Source organism: Coregonus lavaretus, assembly GCF_964263955.1.
Source record: "Coregonus lavaretus genome assembly, chromosome: 9".
NCBI classification, from domain to species: Eukaryota; Metazoa; Chordata; class Actinopteri; order Salmoniformes; family Salmonidae; genus Coregonus; species Coregonus lavaretus.
In genome coordinates, this window is record NC_139996.1 from 14,320,187 (window position 1) to 14,343,767 (window position 23,581).

Here is a 23,581-nt window from a genome sequence, read left to right on the forward strand (position 1 = left end):
AGGGCGTCTCAGGGGGATTTGGGATATGCAAAAAACACATTTCCAATTCACACACACACACACGTATAAATACACACTTGTGTGAAATGGGACAAATAAGCACCCACCAAATTAGAAGTATTACTGGAATGATCAAGCAGTATTACCAGCTCCTCTCTACCTAGGGGTGACCACTGGAGTAAGAAAAAGCTTTTAAGAACAAAGCTATGGCAAGTTATTTTTCAACCGCACAACATAAAATAGAGTTAAGAACAACAAAACTTCCCACAAACAGGATTTAACAGAGTTTATTCCTTCTTTTTGGTTTACAAACAAAAGGCACCCATTGATTTTTTAAACATTTACCTTGACTGTGGAAAGAGCTTTTAAACCCTCCATGAAATATGCAGAGCGCATACTCTGGAACATTAACTGACAGTCATGGTAAAGACAACAAATTGGTTAGAGGGTACAGTTCTTTCTAGGGGACTACATTCTACAACTATAAAAGAGGAAACAGGACAACTAAAAAAAATGTGCAGACAAAAGGCAAGAGGAATATATTAATTTAAATCAAAATTTCTGTCCAGACGGTATTGGGATATGATGCTGTAAAACCAGAATGAATGTAAAAGTTACAGATGTGCAATGATCCAGTAATATGAATCCCTAGCAACATAAAAGGAAGCAGTAGAAATGGTCTGCTCCACTTCCTTATTTCTTCAATGGCAAGACAAGCTCCTAGGAAACCCTGAATTGGCTGTTCCATTGCAAGACAAGTTTAACAATACTATACAAGAATAATAGCAAGCCACAACAGAAAAAAACAACAACACTATTAAACACTAAAATCTTCAAATCAAACACAGAAAATGGATTAAAAAAGTGAAAGTAAGGATCCCTTTCAAAATGCTTAAAAAAAAGTTATTACAACGGACATGTCAAGTTGTTAATTCATATTAAAATAGAAGCAACTACAGTATTCCCTTAATTTTCAGGAATCAGGCAGTTTAGTAAGCTGTGCAAAGAGTCAGGCTCTATTAACTATTCTGAGAAAAATTGTACACTTAAAAGAACTGACAATAGAATTGATAAAAAGGGATGCAGCTCAGTTGGTAGAGCATGGCGTTTGCAAAGCCAGGGTTGTGGGTTTGATTCCCACGGGGGGCCAGTATGAAAAAAATGTATGATGTATGCACTCACTAACTGTAAGTCGCTCTGGATAAGAGCGTCTGCTAAATGACTAAAATGTAAATGTAAATAAAACAGTTTAAACATAATGCAGTAAATCCCACAAGTAAAATGGTATGCAGCAGCTGAAGTTGGATCAGGTGAATTTGTTTCCTCAAGCTTTTCTCTTTAGTAAATAAATAGCCATGTAATATTAATTATTTTGTTTAATAGCATAAAAATACTTTAAGTCAGATCTTGAAGTCTACCTAAATAGAGTTGTACACAAACTGATTAGAAAACATAGATCCGATTGCTCTTTTTCGGTTTCCACTAGCTAGCACAGCCACAAAGTCAAAATATCGTAAAAGTTCATGAAAACAAAAACGTGCTTTTTGGTCTTCATTTAAGGTTAGGCATAAGGCTGGCAGTGTGATCAAGGTTAGGTTTAAAATCCTATTTTAAGAGGAGAAATTGTAGAACTCTTTGGCTGTGGTAACTAGTGACGAACCTCTAATATTTTGTAATAGACAAGTCAGGCACAATTCATACAAACCTCCCGGAAAGTGGATTACTTATTAATCTTATTCCCAACAGATCATGTGAGCACAGATCAAAGGACTATCTTACAATCTGGCCAAACATCTATGGTAGGTATAAGTGACTATATGACAAATGGACACTCCGAATGAAAGTCATGCAGCGTACTACCACAGGAAAGTGTACTGTAAGTCCAACATCGTAGACAATATGTACAAGACAACATGGAAAAGGGACAAGTAAAAAACATCACCTACCCAGGCAAATATTGGATAAAGACCACCTTTGAAAGTTATAGCAAGACACAAAGATAAAGGTGTTCGGATGGAAAGAGGAGAGGACTCTCCCATGCATGGAGTATCCCAAACTAGATAAAACATGTGACATACATAAGCAGAACACAACACTCCAATTCCAGACAGTTAAATATATGCCCGTGACATTGACCAACATGGGGAAAAACAGTTACTCGTTATTTTAAAATGGACATACAGTTGAAGTCAGAGGTTTACATACACCTTAGCCAAATACATTTAAACTCAGTTTTCACAATTCCTGACATTTAATCCTAGTACAAATTCCCCGTCTTAGGTCAGTTAGGATCACCACTTTATTTTAAGAATGTGAAATGTCAGAATAATAGTAGAGAGAATGACTTATTTCAGCTTTTATTTCTTTCATCACATTCCCAGTGGGTCAGAAGTTTACATACACTCAATTAGTAGTCGGTAGCATTGCCTTTAAATTGTTTAACTTGGGTCAAACGGGTCGGGTAGCCTTCCACAAGCTTCCCACAATAAGTTGGGTGAATTTTGGCCCATTCCTCCGGAAAGAGCTGGTGTAACTGAGTCAGGTTTGTAGGCCTCCTTGCTCGCACACGATTTTTCAGTTCTGCCCACACATTTTCCATAGGATTGAGGTCAGGGCTTTGTGATGGCCACTCCAATAGCTTGAATTTGTTGCCCTTAAGCCATTTTGCCACAACTTTGGAAGTATGCTTGGGGTTATTGTCCATTTGGAAGACCCATTTGCGACCAAGCTTTAACTTCCTGACTGATGTCTTGAGATGTTGCTTCAATATATCCACATCATTTTCCTTCCTCATGAGGCCATCTATTTTGTGAAGTGCACCAGTCCCTCCTGCAGGAAAGCACCCCCACAGCATGATGCTGTCACCCCCGTGATTCACGGTTGAGATGGTGTTCTTTGGCTTGCAAGCCACCCCCTTTTTCCTCCAAACATAATGATGTCATTATGGCCAAACATAATGGCAATTTTTTTGTTTCATCAGACCAGAGGACATTTCTCCAAAAAAGTACAATCTTTGTCCCCATGTGCAGTTGCAAACCGTAGTCTGGCTTTTTTATGGCGGTTTTGGAGCATTGGCTTCTTCCTTGCTGTGCGGCCTTTCAGGTTATGTCGATATAGGACTAATTTTTCTGTGGATATAGATACTTTTGTACCCGTTTCCTCCAGCATCTTCACAAGGTCCTTTGCTGTTGTTCTGGGATTGATTTGCACTTTTCGCACCAAAGAACGTTCCTCTCTAGGAGACAGAACGCGTCACCTTCCTGAGCGGTATGACGGCTGCGTGGTACCATGGTGTTTATACTTGCGTACTATTGTTTGTACAGATGAACGTGGTACCTTCAGGCGTTTGGAAATTGCTCCCAAGGATGAACCAGACTTGTGGAGGTCTACCATTTTTTTTCTGAGGTCTTGGCTGATTTCTTTTGATTTTCCCATGATGTCAAGCAAAGAGGCACTGAGTTTGAAGGTAGGCCTTGAAATACATTCACACGTACACACATCAGAAGCTTCTAAAGCCATTACATCATTTTCTGGAATTTTCCAAGCTGTTCAAAGGCACAGTCAACTTAGTGTATGACCCACTGGAATTGTGATACAGTGAATTATAAGTGAAAGAATCTGTCTGTAAACAATTGTTGGAAAAATTACTTGTGTCACCCACAAAGTAGATGTCCTAACCGACTTGCCAAAACTATAGTTTGTTAACAACACATTTGTGGAGTGGTTGAAAAACAAGTTTTAATGACTCCAACCTAAGTGTATGTAAACTTCCGACTTCAACTGTAGATGCGCATTTCTAAAAGCTGTTCTCAGTGAAAGCAGTGTAAGAGACCCTAGAATACACAAACTCCCCAAAATCTAATCCTCAGAGCAGTTGCCTGATCTGAGCTACATGAGCCAAGAGGTATTTGGGCCAGAATCATAAGCGGACAGTCCAGTCAGAAATTGTTTGAATGCAACATAAAAATGAAAGAAAAAACAAATGCAACAAAAAAGAAAAAAACCCAGCTCTGCAAAGTCAGCTGATGCAGGATAATCATACCTTTTAGGCACTGTAAAAAGCCATCCCGTTATATCTACCTTGTGCTTGATCATGTCATTGGGAATTAGTCATTGCCACCATCAAGCATACAGTATATGGGTGCCTTCACCCCATTCAAGCAGGAAAATTTAAAGCATTAAATCAAAGCCACCGCCTGACCACCCTGGGGACAGTCAGCAAAGCAGTGCTCCATCTCCATGACAACCAACCTAGGCATCAATAACTCTGTCTGGCTGACTATCAATGTGCAAGGGGAGCGTCACAGGACCTGGGGTCTGATTAGAGTCATGCTTAGTCAAATGCAGTACAACCCCCCACATCAGGGATCACACTGCAAAGAGAATGGGACATATCACATACAGTAGATTAAGTGACTCAAATTAGTTCCAGGATTTGCAAAGCCTTGTCGGATACATAGCTTCTGTCTCTGAAGGGGGGCTGGTCAGGAGGGAGAGAAGGCGGACTAGACTGGGGTTGCTGGGTTGAGGAGGGTGGATGGACGGGGTCAGGTTGACTACACCACGTGGCCTCAGCATTTCATGGTGCTGGACGCTTGGAAATAGGACAGGAACTTGAAGCAGAGGCTGACCACAAAGTACCAGATGTTCCTGGCCATCTGGGACCGCGCGATGAACACTCGCCAGATGAACACGACCAGGACCGTGTTGAACGTGTAGCGGATGTTCCTCAACCTGAAACATACAAAAGGATGACAGACATACATCTTTTTTTTATATGAACAGGGCCTAGTTGCCATGGAGATCAGTTTGAGGTAACTGAAGAAATACAATGACGTGTTCATGGTAGCTTGCATGTAGAGAGGCATTCACCTGCATTCTCAGGAGATTAGTAAATACATCCACTACGCTAGGAAAATGTATCTGCTGCAATACAATTTAGCAGGAATAGGAGTAACCCTTTAAAAGATAAATTTTCCTGATGTCACATGCAATAGAGATTTACCCTTTGAATTTTGTGAGCAACAATTAATTATAGAGCAGAGGATACTAGGGAAACATTGGGATTTGCTAGTGATCCCAAAAAACGGAAAGAAACGTGTGCATCATAGAACAGAAAAATACCATGTCAAAGCCATGACAATTAATTATTCAAGATCACTTGGGCATTTTTAATAAGAGGATAGTTCTTATTGTAGCCAGTGGCACCTAGTGGGTGGTATGAGGTGAGTAATGTCAAATACCTGAGCAGAACCTTCCTCAAGGCATCTTTGGTTCTTCCTCGGAGGACAGGGAACGGTGCACATCCCTGTTCACCCAGTTGGCTGTGTTTGTCAAACTCTGTCAAACGTTTGGGTAGGCTAACTTCTGTTTCTTTCTCTCAGAATGCTTTACCGCTTACTCACCTAAACAACAGCCATGTAAGACAATGATTTGCGTGTCGGTGACGTGTTCGATGCTGTTTTAGAGAAGCGCTCAACGCCGTCTGAGAGACTCGGCATTGAAGCCCTATTCATAGTTGTGCAGACCGGGAAAGGGTATGGCTTATCAACTTTAAAGAGAGCGTTGGAGAATCCTTTCGTTGCTCTTATCGTGTTAGGTTTAACCTTAGTTCGTGTCCCTTACATTAGGTAGGTAGTAGCCTCTTTTACAATCCGAGCATGAAATACTGACACACACGTCTAACATGTAGGCTCAGCATTCCCGAACAGTCCCTTCATTTACCCACTGTCTGCCCATTTTGTCCCTATGTCAGAGGTCATCTGATACAAAATATCCACAGGGAAGTGTTATCAACCCGACCTTCAGTACGCTGGTCTGTATATCGGTTTGTATTTCCGGTTTGTATTTTCAATATTGATGCAATTCGCACATGACAAACACTTGCACAATATGGCCCGAGCCTAACTGAACCAGACAGAAAGGCAAACACTTCCAGCTGATTGCGAGTAAACGTGCTTTGGTCGACTACGTTTGGTTACATTCGGCTATTGTTTACATATTGTGCAATGCGTCAAGAGTTTGAAAATACAAGCGACAGAACCTACCGGTGCCGCAAAAAGTTGGGTAAACAACACTTTCCTGTGGATCCCCCATCTCCACCTCCTACCGCCAAAAGGACCCACAGCATGTACAACCGGTACAGTAAGTGTAAATATTGCATTCAACATTTTGGCTTGTAGAGACTATTGCATCTTTTTTAGGGCGACTTCGGTCAGACTGAAAATCCATTGAGTAACCATGGTAAGAGTCTGATGTTTTGGTCTAGTCCACCCTAAGCGAATGAGCTGGTATTCAGGCAAAAGATTTGGGGTTGTCTTGGCAGGCAGACTAATTGTCCTTGTAAGTCTTTGAATATCTGTCTTATTTGTCACCACTTCCCCACTTCCTCCAGGGCTGGCTGTCTTTTGGAGGGGCTATTTTGATTATAGAACAGCCTTATGAATTAATGTGTGTGCTTTTGCATGCTAATTATCACAAATGTGTTACCATCTTTCAAAGTGTTTCATCTTGAGTGTGCACTCAGTGGTCAGTTTATTAGGTACACCCATCTAGTACCAGGTCGGACCCCCCTTGCCTCCAGAACAGCCTGAATTCTTTGGGGCATGGAAACGTTGCTCAATTGGGCTGCAGTCCAAACACATTATTTTTACCCCCTCAGCCCTCGCGCTAGCCACTTTCCCTTGGGGGAAATCCCAGTCGAAACCGGATGCAGTTTGATTGCCATTTTAAGTGGACGTCCAATTCACTAACGTTGCCCCCTCGGCCCTCGATTTAGCTTGAGGGAGCGAGTGAAGAACTTTGATCACTTGTGGGGTTGATATGATCCACAATTCAATGCAAACTGTAGTCACGTGTCATACTCTGGTGGCTGCGAAGTGTCAAATTTAAGCAACATGGCTGCATTTTCAGCATTTCAGACAAAATTATGACTCTATAGATTACATTGATTTTAGCGTTGGCAAATTGGCTTAGTCTCGTAGTGAGGAGCCTATAAAACGCTCAATTTCAAGATTTCACCCAAGGACGATGCCTTTCCGATCATCACTCTCCCTCGCCTGGGCAAGGGACATTTAAGGTAAACTTGGATCAAGCCTGGCACAGGCAATCATACCACGCTCAAAGTTACTTAGGTCACTCATTTTGCCCATTCTAACGTTCAATCGAACAGTAACTGAATGCCTCGATGCCTGCTTTATATAGCAAGCCACGGCCACGTGACTCATGTCTGTAAGAGCTGAAAAAAAATTGTGAATGGAGTGGTGTACCTAATGAACTGGCCTCAGTGTACTTTATCTGAAGTTTGCATGAGATTCTCCTAGAAGTGTTTTACATGCAAGGCTTAAGTCTAGGATACTTAGTATTATTTATTGCCCTGCTACTAATTCATTGTGTGTGTCCTCTAAGCCCTAGTCAGGGTGTGTATCTGGAGTTATGATTTGTATGTATTGTTGGTTGTGTTAATAAACCTTGGCACTGTAATTCTGTTGTACAAAAACACATGCAGATAGACATTTATCTTACTTGTTGATGTGTTTGCGTGCAGCTGGCAGGCCGGACTCAGCCTCGTTCAGGACATACTTCTTTGTCCCCATGCAGTAGTTCTCCATGTACTCTGCCCAGTTCAGCTGTCGCACGTCAAAGTTGAATGTCTGGATTAAAAGAACATCAAGAGCATTTCATATTGTAAGGATAGCAAGTTTGTAGTAGAGGAAAAATGTCTACAAAAGTACAATCTGAAACATGTTATCACTAGGTTTCTGTTGGACCAACGTATATTCACTGTACATTTCAGCCAGGCCCTGACTATCCAACACAATTACTCCATTCAAAACCAAGATGAATTATTCAATTGTGCGTCGGCTACAATCTCAAACATACGCCATTCGTCTGTCTGCCACCCTACCAGTGTGCGTGCCCTACACAAGTTTGTGTGTGTGTCCTAGAAGTGTGTGTATATGTGCGTCCTACAAGTGTGTTTGTGTGTGTGTGACTGGTGGGTGGATTTAAAGTGTACCCTCTTGTCATCAGCGCCCATCTGGTTCATGAGCATGGTGACGTTGTCAGTTTTCCACACCCACGAGTGGCTGGTGAAGTACTCCAGCACCATCATGGCCCTGTGCAGCCTTGTAATGGTCTTCATCATCCTGCCGTGGTGGTAACAGGGAAGAGGCAGGTATTAGGAAGGTAAAGCTGGCACAGAGCCGACAGCACAGTGCAGTCTTTTCCCCTTAAAAGCCCAGTGCAGTCAAAAGCAAGGTTTTCATTTGTTTTACACACAGAATACCGTCACACCCATTGACTTTTTCCACATTTTGTTGTGTTACAAATTGGGATTAAAATGGATGTAAAAAGTAGTTTTTTTACAAAATAAAAATCATATATTTTTTTTAAGATTCAGGAAAAATGAAACACTAATATACAGTATCTTGATTAGATAAGTATTCAACCCCCTGAGTCAACACATGTTAGAATCACTTTTGGCAGCGATTACAGCTGTGCATCTTTTTGGGTAAGTCTAAGAGCTTTGCTCAACTGGATTGTACAATATTTGCCCTGTCAAGTTGGTTGTTGATCATTGCTACACAGCCATTTTCAAGTCTTGCCCTGGATCTTTAAGCCGATTTCAGTCAAAACTGTAACTAGGCTACTCAAGAACATTCAATGTCGTCTTGGTAAGCAACTCCATTGTATATTTGGCCTTGTGTTTTAGGTCATAGTCCTGCTGAAAGGAGAATGTGTCTCCCAGTGTCTGTTGGAACGCAGACAAGCAGGTTTTTCTCTAGGATTATGCCTGTGTTTAGCTCCATTACGTTTCTTTTTTTTATCCCAAAGAAATCTCCCAAGTCCTTGCCGATGACGAGCATATCCATAACATGATGCAGCCACCACCATGCTAGAAAATAGGAAGAGTGGTCCTCAGTGATGTGTTGTGTTTGCCCCAAACATAATGCTTTATATTCAGGACAAAAAGTTTATTTCTTTGCCATATGTTTTGCAGTATTACTTTAGTGCCTTATTGCAAACAGCATGCATGTTTTGGAATATTTTTTATTCTGTACAGACTGTCAATTAGGTTAGTATTGTGGAGTAACTACAATGTTGTTGATCCATCCTCAGTTCTCCTATCATAGCCATTAAACTCTAACTGTTTTTAAAGTCACCATGGGCCTCATTGTAAAATCCCTGAGCAGTTTCCTTCCTCTCCGGCAACTGAGTTAGGAAGGACGCCTGTATCTTTGTAGTGACTGGGTTTGTTGATACACCATCCAAAGTGTAATTAATAACTTCACCCTGCTCAAACGGATATTCAGTGTCTGCTTTGATTTAATGTTTTACCCATCTACCAATAGGTGCCCTTCTTTGCAAGGCATTGGAAAACCTCCCCGGTCTTTGTGGCTGAATCTGTGTTTCAAATGCACTACTCGACTGAGGTACCTTACAGATAATTGTGTGTGTGGGGTAAAGAGATGAGGTAATCATAAAAAATGTAATGTTAACCACTATTATTGAGTCCATGCAACATAAGCACATTTTTACTCCTGAGCGTATTTAGGCTTGCCATAACAAGGTTGAATACTTACTGACTCAAGACATTTCAGTTATTTGTAAAAAAAATAAAAAAATAAAATCACATTTGACATTGTGGGGTATTGTGTGTAGATCAGTGTCACTAAATCTAAACGTAATCAATTTTAAATTCAGGCTGTACCAACAAAAATGTGGAAAAAGTCAAGGGATGTGAATACTTTCTGAAGGCACTGTATGAGGTTGGAATAATACTGTGAAATGTAAAAAATTCTGATAATGTCCATTTGGTGTAGGAGCAGTTTTGAAAAGACCGCCTGAAATTTCTGCCCGTTTTGGTGTGATGGAGTTTTGGCCTGCCTGGTGACAAACAGTTCTAGATAAATTCTTGCTTGAGAAATTGCTCTTTGCTAACGTTATTTATAATAAGGGTTACATGGAAAAAATGTGACCCCTCCGAAATGAAAATGGATGGCCCTCCCTTCAGTAAAATATATTTGACCAAGAGTAGGGGTGGAAATATCTCCTTTATAGTAAAATAATTGCATCGTATTTGTATTTTATAAACATTTCATGCAATTCTACATAATTCCACATATCAGAATATGAATACCACACAAATTACTGAAATTACAGGCTAAGAATGGACAGAAAGAGGCCTGTGTGTTCACCTTATCATATGTATACAATGCAAAATCAGTATGTCTTGTTTGCAAATAATTAAAATCGAGACGTCATTAGGAGCCTGGTACTTTCAAAAGTTAGGCCAACCTTGCCACCCCAGACAGAGTAGGCCTACCGACGCAGAAAAATGTAAGCTTTAACTGCTGGCTACTCTTTGTCCATGGCTTAACCCAACAAGAGGTCACAAGTGTTTCCCTAAAAGCTGTCTGGTTTAAAATGTCTTCTATTGTACAGAAAGTGAATAGCTTAAAATCAATTGATAGTGACAGAATTAAATTACTTCCCACGCAAAGTCAGCCTTTGAACGTCAAAGAAAGGAAACAATGACATCCCCCATATGCGTCAGTCACATCTTTCCCAGGTATTTTAAAGCTTGTTTATAGCATAAAACATCGGTCGTCCAAAGCGCTGTTATAGATCACTATATATAAATCTGATCAGTTTCATTTTCTTCAAAATCTTAAGCTAACAAGGGTGTGATTTTTACAATTTTCTTTAATAAAAAAAGATAGGCCTATGACACTCTCATACCACCTCAATTAGTGTCTTGGTTGTAACTTAACAGCCCTTCACTGACCCAGAGGAAGGCTATTTAAAGAGTGCATGGTGGGCGGAGGAATTGACCGACAAATCTATGGATATAGCAGCCTATAGCCTAATTTCGTCAGTCAAACAGGTAGGCCTACCTCTTATTTCTTAAATAGGAATAAATAGGCTCTAACACAAAGCCCTCGTTAGTAAAGTCTAATTAAAATGAAGACTTTAAATGAGTTATGCCTACTCGAATGTGCCTACTTTCAGCACCATGAGCTGTCCATTTCAGATTGACGGTGCCGCGGCTGCTGCTTCAAGTTTCAGCGCCACAATGTAAGTTACCTGAATCTGGCTTATTGTGAAGTCAAAAACTCTTGATAAATACATAAACGGGCAAGAAACATATTGTTTTAAATCAAATCAATTATAGTAGTAACAAGCTATCAAAGTTGATCTCCGGTCCTCCTTCTCATCTTCGCGCTATCCTTCTCAAACTGAGCAGAACATAGACTACGCCTAATCGACAAACAAAAACATCGGAATAAACTTTTGACTCTCCTCCTGAACTGCCACCGCAGCCCTACACAGCACAGCCATTGGTTAAGCAGCACACAAAAAGGTTTTTGATCAGCAAGAGCAGAGCAGGCTGGGGCTCAGGTTTGGAATATCCGTTGCAGTGTGCAATGCAGCCTAGTTTTATTTACATCATCCCAGCAGCTATCTTAGAAATCTAACTTTACTCTGTGCTTCTCCGAGCATGCATTTTGTAGCCTATAGCCTATGAATTTGATTGAGGCTACACTAAATAACCTATAGGCGCAAATGATATTGCGCGCCCAGCAGTGAATCAGAGATGAGGGTGGCATCGGGCACACATCGATATATAGCCTCATAAGCTACCAATTCTAAAACACTGAGAAATATTGAAATTTCATCAATTGCATGACCCTCCCCTGGACTAGATTAAAAAATATACTAAATCCTCCCCTTGACTGACATTGAAACTAACTCCAGCTAACTGTTAAGCAAACAATGGCCAAAATGGAACAAAGGATGAAAATAACTTATTGGTCTTTTTGTACAAGGAAAAGGTGACCTCTGAGCAAAATTTGTACAAATATCAGAATAAAACGTAAGGGTATGTCATCGCTTCAGATTTTCAAACATCTGACCCCTGCACACTTTCACAGCTTTAAAGCTGCAATATGTACGGTTTTGGGCTACCCGACCAAATTTACATAGACATTTGGGTTATAAATCTGTCATTTTCATTGAAAGCAAGTCTAAGAAGCTGTAGTTCTGTTCTATGTGCACTATTTCTATGCTTCCCGTACTTAAGTTTCATTTTTGCGTCTTACTTTTGGTTTGGTACACTAGCTTCAAACAGCTGAAAATACAATATTATTGGTTATGGAAAATGTATTATTTCACAGCGGTTTAGATTGTACAATGATTCTCTACACTATACTTGCTTGTTTTGTCACAAACTGAAATTAGGCAAACTATTGTTAGCAACCAGGAAATGGCGGAGCGATTTCTGCATAGTGCATCTTTAAATAAAGAACGGCATGAATCCAGCAATCTATAATATACGAATATAACACTGATAAGAGTGTAAGCATACTAGTATTCTAGGCAGTACGAAAATGTATGTACTCACTAACTGTAAGTCGCTCTGGATAAGAGCGTCTGTTAAATGACTAAAATGTAAAATGTAGTCAGAGCTCAGAGTCCCTCCATGATACATTGTGCACCAAGAGGAAGCTGACAAAACATGCATGGTGGACCATTTAAAAAGTCAAACATTGACGTATTACCTTTTTCAGTGAGTGGGAACCCCATCTATTAACAACACCCTTCGAATATGTTGTATACTAAACCAAATGCATTTCAGACAGACAAATTGTCAAATAATTTTCAAAAGTGTTAACAAATGTTTATCATTGCTGAAATGTTTCTGGTTTACGATCAACTTGTGGGGACCAATACTGTAAACATCGGGTACCAAACACTTGGTTAGACTGAACCATGACCTAGATGTTTAATGAAACAATAGGTGGGGATTAAGTAGGTCCACCCAATGACTCACTGATACATTTACAGGGTCAAGTTCCATTGGCTTGTAAGATTGTCAATTACTGCCAGCGCATTCCATTTGTCCCACAACGTGCTTCATTAAGCCTAGGAATAGGGCTACCAAGAATAGAAGTGTTGATGGGTCAATGAATAAAGGACAAGTGTTTGGTACATGGTATTAGTCTAAACTAGTTCCCTGGTGCCTCTGTTTGAGAGATAAGGTTGAAGAGTGGAGGAGGACGAGGATGAGGACAGATCACTCCCAGGTTACTTCAGAAGACTTAATGGCATGCCTAAGAAAAACAAAAATGTAACCCCCAAAAAAATATTCCACAAAAAATATTCCACAAAAGTAAAAGTGAATGGACAAATTTCACATCTGATCAGAGCCAAATGGTTCAACTGCATAAAAAAATGACAAATGCAGTACCAGGCAAAAAGGGTCAAACAAAAAGTGTGACAAAATAAATTATTTAAATAAAACGTTCCTGAAGCATGCTTTGGACAGGAACCCATGCTTGTCATGATGACACGGTAGCAGGTTAGCAGCCAGCGAACTCCGATGCCATGAAGTTGAGCAAACGTCAGGGCGTTGCTTCCCCCCACCCACCATGCCACACAACCTGCACCCAGTGGTGGAGGGGAGAGGGGGTTGAGAGGGCACGGGCACTGTAGTAGACCTTACTGGGGCTTCTGACCCGTGGCCCTGAGATACCCGTCATTCAGCAGGGTGGGAAGAGTGTGACTCACTGTGGTCCAGTACTGATTGGTAAAGGAGTTGGACCGCAGGTTAACATCGGGGCACCTGAAAGCCTGCTCTAAGGGGTTGGTCTTGAAGGTCATGTTTATACAGTACTCTGCAGAGAGAATATGACATCACAGGAGGAAGGACATTCAATGCCAGGACACGTTGAGGTAACACAGAGGGCTAAGAGTGCAGAACCCATCTCTAAAAGGTATATGACATCACAGGAGGAAGGACATTCAATGCCAGGACACGTTGAGGTAACACAGAGGGCTAAGAGTGCAGAACCCATCTCTAAAAGGTATATGGGTGGCTTATGCACCCTTAGCCTTACACCCCCCCCCCAGACACTGGTCAGAAGCATAACATCGCTGGTACATGTTCAGTACATTGGGCTACACTGAGTAAGAATGCGGAGGGAGATGGAGTATGACCGAGCGGGGTGTTATTTACCTGGGCTCTCTTCCCGTCATCCTGAGGCAGAGATCATAAAGGAAGGCTGGTGCCTTGTGGCTTACAGCGATCCAGTACTGATTGATAAGGTGATTGGTTGTGAGATTTACATTGGGCCGTCTGAAGGCCTGCTCGAGGGGGTTCCTCTTGAAAGTGGATATTACATGGTACTCTAAGAGACAAAAGGTAAGGGGTTCAACAGGGGGAATGTTGGCACAACCACTCATTTCTCCAAAGTGGAAAGAACAATCGAAGCAGCAAGCGTACGACAAGCAGCAACAAAGCCAAATGTTTGGTTTAGACAAAATACCTTTTGAAGTGCTTTTAACAATTATTATTTTTAACCATACAAGTTATTGCAGGAGACTAGGGATATTACAAAACAACGGCACAAATCTGGACTTCAAAGTAAGCCTATGTTAACAACAAAGTGATTTCACCTGAAATATTTTAAAAGCATACAAATCTATGGTAAATGAGTAACAAATATATTGACTTACAATATATGACATTTACTACAACAAACCCACCAGGTTAACAGCTTAAAGGGAACTATACAACTGCCACTTTGAAAATGTCATCAGTCTTTAATGCACTAAACAAATATTGTACTAAGACTGGAACAGTTTTTCATTTCAAGAATAGCAGTCATGTTATATAGTTTACCTATTGCCTTTAAGCCTGCCACAATGTTGATCTTTCTCAGATGGCTAGCATTCAGAGACTATGTACACAGGATCCCGTGTGGCTCAGTTGGTATAACATGGTGCTTGCAACGCCAGGGTTGTCGGTTTGATTACCAAGAGGGACCAGTACGAGAAAGTATGAAAATGTACGCACTCATTACTGTAAGTCACTCTGAATTAGAGTGCGTGCTAAATGACTAAACTGTACACAAATCCAGGAGAGGTCATTTACAGGGAGGTGACTAACACTCCAATGAGGGTTTGAGTAAACCAAAACCTACTCACATTCACTACAGTGATAAGAGTGGGCCCTCAAGAGTATGACTGATAATCATTATTTATCATTCGGCTTTGTTGGAGCATCCGAGAACAAATCCAGCAAGAGTGTATTTGGATAAGATATGAGTGTTTCATACCAACTTCACCCCAGTGGAACGGGTTGATGCTGCCTGTCGTGCAATTGTACACCAATATGCTCTTAGGCCTGCGGGGACAAAAGGGAACAAAATAAAATGCCTTCCATAGAAACCTGAAAGAATATTTGCATTTCACAATCCCATTCTTGGTCCAGCTCTACAGAGGGCAGCTGCAGTGTGTGGGAGACTGACCTGGTGTGTCTCTGGGAGCCGGAGTACCAGGCAGCAGCCAGTGTGGTATTGATGACCACGTCCACAGGCACCAGGTCAGCCACCGCGTTGTTGGACGCTCTCATGGTGCGCAGGATGCCCTTTCCTGCCTATACAGGGCAGAGAAGTGCTAGGTTCATTACCAAATGATGGGAAAGTGGTTTCTCAGGTTATAAATCAGTACCCACACTTTTGAAATGGTCATGATCACATTATTGCGATCTCTGAGCGTTTTACATATTGAGAACACTTCACTTTTTCTAAGGTACTTACTGCAATGAATATTCCACTAGGTCCATTGAAATTATCAATCCAACCCTAAGAGTGAAAAAACATGTTATGAACAGCATGCAGAATTGACCAAGGTCAGTTACAGTATAGCTACAGTTTAGAAGACAGCCGGCTCAGTACATGAGAAGACTCACTGGGAATGGCTCTTTCCAACTGGCCCCTACTATAGAGGGCCTGATTATAGCCACGTTGAGGTTTCCACACTCCTGCTGGACCAGGTACTCAGCCATGGCCTTGGTGTAGGTGTACGTGTTGGGCCTTTTTCCAATCAGCCCTGGGGTCATCGCCGAGACCAGCTTCTCATCCATCCACCTAACCAACGTGAAAACATTGAAGACAGAGCCACAAAAAAAAAGGTCAATTATCTGCCATATTGCTCAAATACAAATATATATTCCCAAGACCACAAACCAAATAAAATTTCTGAAATTCTCTTTCCCCCACACACATACATGTATGTCTCTGAAGAAATTAGCAAACGCCTACTGTAATACTTAGGGGTGGAAACATTCCTACATGAACAGAACACTGACTTTCACACAACTGGTGACCATGTTGTGCATGTGTGACATATTGCACCACCTGCAAGAGCAGTCAGAGGCCACACCTAACATTTAGAGTAAAGCAAATGTCCTGTTAACAGTTGCAATTGCCCTACCACAAATGAGTGAGTGCCACTCAATAAGTAACCAAACTCCATAAAGGTTAAAATCAGAGACCTTCCCTGTGTTGGCACACAGTTTCAGTCCATGCAGTGACATATTGAGAGACCCTCAAGGGATAGCTACCAAGCTTGTGCATTAGCCACTACAAACTAATCCACAGGATGCAAAGAATATACTTATCTATGATTTCCATTTCCTCTCAGTCAAACACGGCAAGTTGTAAATTACTAAACTCTTGGCTTCCGTCTCTTACAATCTGCAAATAACTTTTCTCACTCTAGGCTGTCGATGAGCTTCTTGTAGTCAACAGGAGTTGGGTAAACCACTTCCTCAATGAGTGTTCGGTCACAGTTGGCGTAGGCTGTGGACACGTGGAGGAACACCTCCAAGTGCTTCATTCTGTGGGCCAGAGCCACCATCTTCTGGGTGGCTAGAACATTCAGCAGCATAGCATCTCTGAAAGAAGGAGAACAAAGACACATTTTACAAAACATAATTACAGAAACGATATACACTAACGGTCAAAAGTTTTAGAACTTGTGTGCCTTGAATTCTAAATAAACCACAGACAGTGTCGCCAGCAAAGCACCCCCACACCATAACACCTCCTCCTTCTCCATGCTTTGCGGTGGGAACTACACATGCAGAGATCATCCGTTCACCCACACCACATCTCACAAAGACACGGCAGTTGGAACCAAAAATCTCAAATTTGGACTCCAGACCAAAGGACACATTTCCACCGGTCTAACGTCCATTGCTCGTGTTTCTTGGCCCAAGCAGGTCTCTTTTTCTTATTGGTGTCCTTTAGTAGTGGTTTCTTTGCAGCAATTCGACCATGAAGGCCTGATTAACACAGTCCCATCTGAACAGTTGATGTTGAGATGTGTCTGTGACTTGAACTCTGTGAAACATTTATTTGGGCTGCAATTTCTGAGGCTAGTAACTCTAATGAACTTATCCTCTGCAGCAGAGGTAACTCTGGGTCTTCCATTCCTGTGGTGGTCCTCATGAGAGCCAGATTCATAATAGCACTTGATGGTTTTTGCGACTGCACTTGAAGAATCTTTCAAAGTTCTTGAAATGTTCCGTATTGACTGACCTTCATGTCTTAAAGTAATGATAGACTGTCGTTTCTCTTTTCTGAGTAGGTGTCCAAACTTTTGACTGGTAACACACACACACACACACACACACACACACACACACACACACACACACACACACACACACACATTTGGACACCTCCTCATTCAAGGGTTTCTTTATTTTGACTATTTTCTACATTGTAGAATAATAGTGAAAACATCTAAACTATGAAATAGCACATATGGAATCATGTAGTAACCAAAAAAAGTGTTAAACAAATCAAAACATATTTTATATTTGAGACTCTTCAAAGTAGCCACCCTTTGCCTTGATGATTGTGCAAAACTTTTATTTTTTGGGGGTAGATCAGCTTTAATATTGCAGATAGATTGTAACTTCCATCAATGCAATTGTCTGCATCACTTCCTGTCCCCCATATGTTTTTTTTCCTCGCATATATACAGTTGAAGTCGGAGGTTTACATACACTTAGGTTGTAGTCATTAAAACTTGATTTTCAACCACTCCACAAATTTCTTGTTAACAAACTATAGTTTTGGCAAGTCGGTTAGGACATCTACTTTATGCATGACACAAGTCATTTTTCAACAATTGTTTACAGACAGATTATTTCACTTAATCACAATTCCAGTGGGTCAGAAGTTTACATACACTAAGTTGACTGTGCCTTTAAACAGCTTGGAAAATTCCAGAAAATGATGACATGGCTTTAGAAGCTTCTGATAGGCTAATTATATAATAATATAATAATAATAATATAATATGCCATTTAGCAGACGCTTTTATCCAAAGCGACTTACAGTCATGCGTGCTTACATATTATTATTTTATTTTTTTGTATATGGGTGGTCCCGGGGATCGAACCCACTACCTTGGCGTTACAAGCGCCGTGCTCTACCAGCTGAGCTACAGAGGACCACCCATACAGCTACAGAGGACATAATGTGTGTCAATTGTAGGTGTATCTTTGGATGTATTTCAAGGCCTACCTTCAAACGCAGTGCCTCTTTGCTTGACATCATGGGAAAATCAAAAGAAATCAGCCAAGACCTCAGAAAAACAATTGTAGACCTCCACAAGTCTGGTTCATCCATGGGAGCAATTTCCAAACGCCTGAAGGTACCACGTTCATCTGTACAAACAATAGTACGCAAGTATAAACAACATGGGACCACGCAGCCATCATACCGCTCAGGAAGGAGACGCGTTCTGTCTCCTAGAGATGAACGTATTTTGGTGCGAAAAGTGCAAATCAATCCCAGAACAACAGCAAAGGACCTTGTGAAGATGCTGGAGGAAACCGGTACAAAAGTATCTACACTGCTCAAAAAAATAAAGGGAACACTAAAATAACACATCCTAGATCTGAATGAAATAATCTTATTAAATACTTTTTTCTTTACATAGTTGAATGTGCTGACAACAAAAATCACACAAAAATTATCAATGGAAATCAAATTTATCAACCCACGGAGGTCTGGATTTGGAGTCACCCTCAAAATTAAAGTGGAAAACCACACTACAGGCTGATCCAACTTTGATGTAATGTCCTTAAAACAAGTCAAAATTAGGCTCAGTAGTGTGTGTGGCCTCCACGTGCCTGTATGACCTCCCTACAACGCCTGGGCATGCTCCTGATGAGGTGGCGGATGGTCTCCTGAGGGATCTCCTCCCAGACCTGGACTAAAGCATCCGCCAACTCCTGGACAGTCTGTGGTGCAACGTGGCGTTGGTGGATGAAGCGAGACCAGATGTGCTCAATTGGATTCAGGTCTGGGGAACGGGCGGGCCAGTCCATAGCATCAATGCCTTCCTCTTGCAGGAACTGCTGACACACTCCAGCCACATGAGGTCTAGCATTGTCTTGCATTAGGAGGAACCCAGGGCCAACCGCACCAGCATATGGTCTCACAAGGGGTCTGAGGATCTCATCTCGGTACCTAATGGCAGTCAGGCTACCTCTGGCGAGCACATGGAGGGCTGTGCGGCCCCCCAAAGAAATGCCACCCCACACCATGACTGACCCACCGCCAAATTGGTCATGCTGGAGGATGTTGCAGGCAGCAGAACGTTCTCCACGGCGTCTCCAGACTCTGTCACGTCTGTCACACGTGCTCAGTGTGAACCTGCTTTCATCTGTGAAGAGCACAGGGCGCCAGTGGCGAATTTGCCAATCTTGGTGTTCTCTGGCAAATGCCAAACGTCCTGCACGGTGATGGGCTGTAAGCGTCGGGCTGTGGACGTCGGGCCCTCATACCACCCTCATGGAGTCTGTTTCTGACCGTTTGAGCAGACACATGCACATTTGTAGCCTGCTGGAGGTCATTTTGCAGGGCTCTGGCAGTGCTCCTCCTGCTCCTCCTTGCACAAAGGCGGAGGTAGCGGTCCTGCTGCTGGGTTGTTGCCCTCCTACGGCCTCCTCCACGTCTCCTGATGTACTGGCCTGTCTCCTGGTAGCGCCTCCATGCTCTGGACACTACGCTGACAGACACAGCAAACCTTATTGCCACAGCTCGCATTGATGTGCCATCCTGGATGAGCTGCACTACCTGAGCCACTTGTGTGGGTTGTAGACTCCGTCTCATGCTATCACTAGAGTGAAAGCACTGCCAGCATTCAAAAGTGACCAAAACATCAGCCAGGAAGCATAGGAACTGAGAAGTGGTCTGTGGTCACCACCTGCAGAACCATTCCTTTATTGGGGGTGTCTTGCTAATTGCCTATAATTTCCACCTGTTGTCTATTCCATTTGCACAACAGCATGTGACATTCATTGTCAATCAGTGTTGCTTCCTAAGTGGACAGATTGATTTCACAGAAGTGTGATTGACTTGGAGTTACATTGTGTTGTTTAAGTGTTCCCTTTATTTTTTAGAGCAGTGTATATCCACAGTAAAACGAGTCCTATAATCGACATAACCTGAAAGGCCGCTCAGCAAGGATGAAGCCACTGCTCCAAAACTGCCATAAAAAAGCCAAACTATGGTTTGCAACAGCACATGGGGACAAAGATCGTACTTTTTGGAGAAATGTCCTCTGGTCTGATGAAACAAAAATAGAACTGTTTGGCCATAATGACCATTGTTATGTTTGGAGGAAAAAGGGGGCGCTTGCAAGCCGAAGAACACCATCCCAAACGTGAAGCACAGGGGTGGCAGCATCATGCTGTGGGGGTGCTTAGCTACAGGAGGGACTGGTGCACTTCACAAAATAGATGGCATCATGAGGAAGGAAAATGATGTGGATATATTGAAGCAACATCTCAAAACATCAGTCAGGAAGTTAAAGCTTGGTCGCAAATGGTTCTTCCAAATGGACAATGACCCCAAGCATACTTCCAACGTTGTGGCAAAATGGCTTAAGGACAACAAAGTCAAGGTATTGGAGTGGCCATCACAAAGCCCTGACCTCAATCCTATAGAAAATGTGTGGGCAGAACTGAAAAAGCGTGTGCGAGCAAGGAGGCCTACAAACCTGACTCAGTTACACCAGCTCTGTCAGGAGGAATGGGACAAAATTCACCCAACTTATTGTGGGAAGCCTGTGGAAGGCTACCCGAAACGTTTGACCCAAGTTAAACAATTTAAAGGCAATGCTACCAAATACTAATTGGAGTGTATGTAAACTTCTGACCCACTGGGAATGTGATGAAATAAATAAAAGCTGAAATAAAATAATTATTCTGACATTTCACATTCTTCAAATAAAGTGGTGATCCTAACTGACCTAAGACAGGGAATTTTTACTAGGATTAAATGTCAGGAATTGTGAAAAACTGAGTTTAAATGTATTTGGCTAAGGTGTATGCAAACTTCCGACTTCAACTGTACACACAAAAACACTTTTTAACAATATATTTCCCTTTATTACTTTCCAACCCCAGCACCCCTTCCCTAATTGGAGTAAACTAGTGAACAACAACTCTTAGGCCTCTACCTCCAGCTTATATATACACACACTATATACATTTTATTTACAACAATTCCATTTTGTTTGTTTTTACTCCTGAACTTCCTCTACCCTCAACCTCTCCGATCATTTTCATGATGTCCATCCGGTTTGCTTCTATATGTATCTTTCCAACTGTGCTCTTTCACAAAAGCTCTCAACCTACAGTGGGGAAAAAAAAGTATTTAGTCAGCCACCAATTGTGCAAGTTCTCCCACTTAAAAAGATGAGAGAGGCCTGTAATTTTCATCATAGGTACACGTCAACTATTACAGACAAAATGAGGAAAAAATATCCAGAAAATCACATTGTAGGATTTTTAATGAATTTATTTGCAAATTATGGTGGAAAATAAGTATTTGGTCAATAACAAAAGTTTCTCAATACTTTGTTATATACCCTTTGTTGGCAATGACACAGGTCAAATGTTTTCTGTAAGTCTTCACAAGGTTTTCACACACTGTTCCTGGTATTTTGGCCCATTCCTCCATGCAGATCTCCTCTAGAGCAGTGATGTTTTGGGGCTGTCGCTGGGCAACACGGACTTTCAACTCCCTCCAAAGATTTTCTATGGGGTTGAGATCTGGAGACTGGCTAGGCCACTCCAGGACCTTGAAATGCTTCTTACGAAGCCACTCCTTCGTTGCCCGGGCAGTGTGTTTGGGATCATTGTCATGCTGAAAGACCCAGCCACGTTTCATCTTCAATGCCCTTGCTGATGGAAGGAGGTTTTCACTCAAAATCTCACGATACATGGCCCCATTAATTCTTTCCTTTACACGGATCAGTCATCCTGGTCCCTTTGCAGAAAAACAGCCCCAAAGCATGATGTTTCCACCCCCATGCTTCACAGTAGGTATGGTGTTCTTTGGATGCAACTCAGCATTCTTTGTCCTCCAAACACGACGAGTTGAGTTTTTACCAAAAAGTTATATTTTGGTTTCATCTGACCATATGACATTCTCCCAATCCTCTTCTGGATCATCCAAATGCACTCTAGCAAACTTCAGACAGGCCTGGACATGTACTGGCTTAAGCAGGGGGACACGTCTGGCACTGCAGGATTTGAGTCCCTGGCGGCGTAGTGTGTTACTGATGGTAGGCTTTGTTACTTTGGTCCCAGCTCTCTGCAGGTCATTCACTAGGTCCCCCCGTGTGGTTCTGGGATTTTTGCTCACCGTTCTTGTGATCATTTTGACCCCACGGGGTGAGATCTTGCGTGGAGCCCCAGATCGAGGGAGATTATCAGTGGTCTTGTATGTCTTCCATTTCCTAATAATTGCTCCCACAGTTGATTTCTTCAAACCAAGCTGCTTACCTATTGCAGATTCAGTCTTCCCAGCCTGGTGCAGGTCTACAATGTTGTTTCTGGTGTCCTTTGACAGCTCTTTGGTCTTGGCCATAGTGGAGTTTGGAGTGTGACTGTTTGAGGTTGTGGACAGGTGTCTTTTATACTGATAACAAGTTCAAACAGGTGCCATTAATACAGGTAACGAGTGGAGGACAGAGGAGCCTCTTAAAGAAGAAGTTACAGGTCTGTGAGAGCCAGAAATCTTGCTTGTTTGTAGGTGACCAAATACTTATTTTCCACCATAATTTGTAAATAAATTCATTAAAAATCCTACAATGTGATTTTCTGGATTTTTTTTCCTCAATTTGTCTGTCATAGTTGACATGTACCTATGATGGAAATTACAGGCCTCTCTCATCTTTTTAAGTGGGAGAACTTGCACAATTGGTGGCTGACTAAATACTTTTTTTCCCCACTGTATATGCCATATCTTTCTAACTGTGCTCTTTCACAAAAGCTCCCAACCTACAACCTATATACGCATTATGGACACAGCATGCTTCCCACTGTTTCCCCACTGTATATACTTATTATGGACACAGCATGCTTTACAATAGTTATCTTGTTGTTATTAGTCCCATCCTTCAGCTCCATTCAACACCACCCATCTATCTCTTAACACCATCCATATTGGATTTCTATTTGCCATATATTTTTCAACTGTACTGTGATGTTTCACAAAAGTTCTGAACCTTTCTATTTTTCATTGTTTCTACCAATTGTAAATTGAAAATAAACATTATTGCTAAAAGTATTATTACATTATTGATCGATTTACTATGACTTTTCAGATCACCCAGTAGTGCTATCTGCAGGGTTAGCTCCAGGTAAATATTGCAATCCTTCAGCCATTCCTGGACCTGTGATCAAAAACAAGCTACAAAT

The 23,581-nt window shown here is 41.7% G+C and overlaps 1 protein-coding gene across 1 annotated transcript in view; it reads right to left on the reverse strand.

Annotated features, from left to right (window-relative positions):
* Nucleotides 1-271: 271 nt before the first annotated feature.
* LOC311134992 (fatty acyl-CoA reductase 1-like) overlaps nt 272-23,581 on the reverse strand; it is a 46,151-nt gene continuing 22,841 nt past the window's right edge. Inside the window, exons 4-12 of the mRNA XM_084168791.1 lie at nt 16,565-16,744; nt 15,758-15,935; nt 15,606-15,650; nt 15,315-15,442; nt 15,123-15,190; nt 14,021-14,192; nt 8,018-8,147; nt 7,525-7,652; nt 272-4,734 (exon numbers count right to left, since the gene is read on the reverse strand). Of these exons, the coding sequence (XP_084024917.1) occupies nt 4,572-4,734; nt 7,525-7,652; nt 8,018-8,147; nt 14,021-14,192; nt 15,123-15,190; nt 15,315-15,442; nt 15,606-15,650; nt 15,758-15,935; nt 16,565-16,744 (1,192 nt within the window). The 3' untranslated portion in view covers nt 272-4,571. The remainder of the gene's footprint in view (nt 4,735-7,524; nt 7,653-8,017; nt 8,148-14,020; nt 14,193-15,122; nt 15,191-15,314; nt 15,443-15,605; nt 15,651-15,757; nt 15,936-16,564; nt 16,745-23,581) is intronic.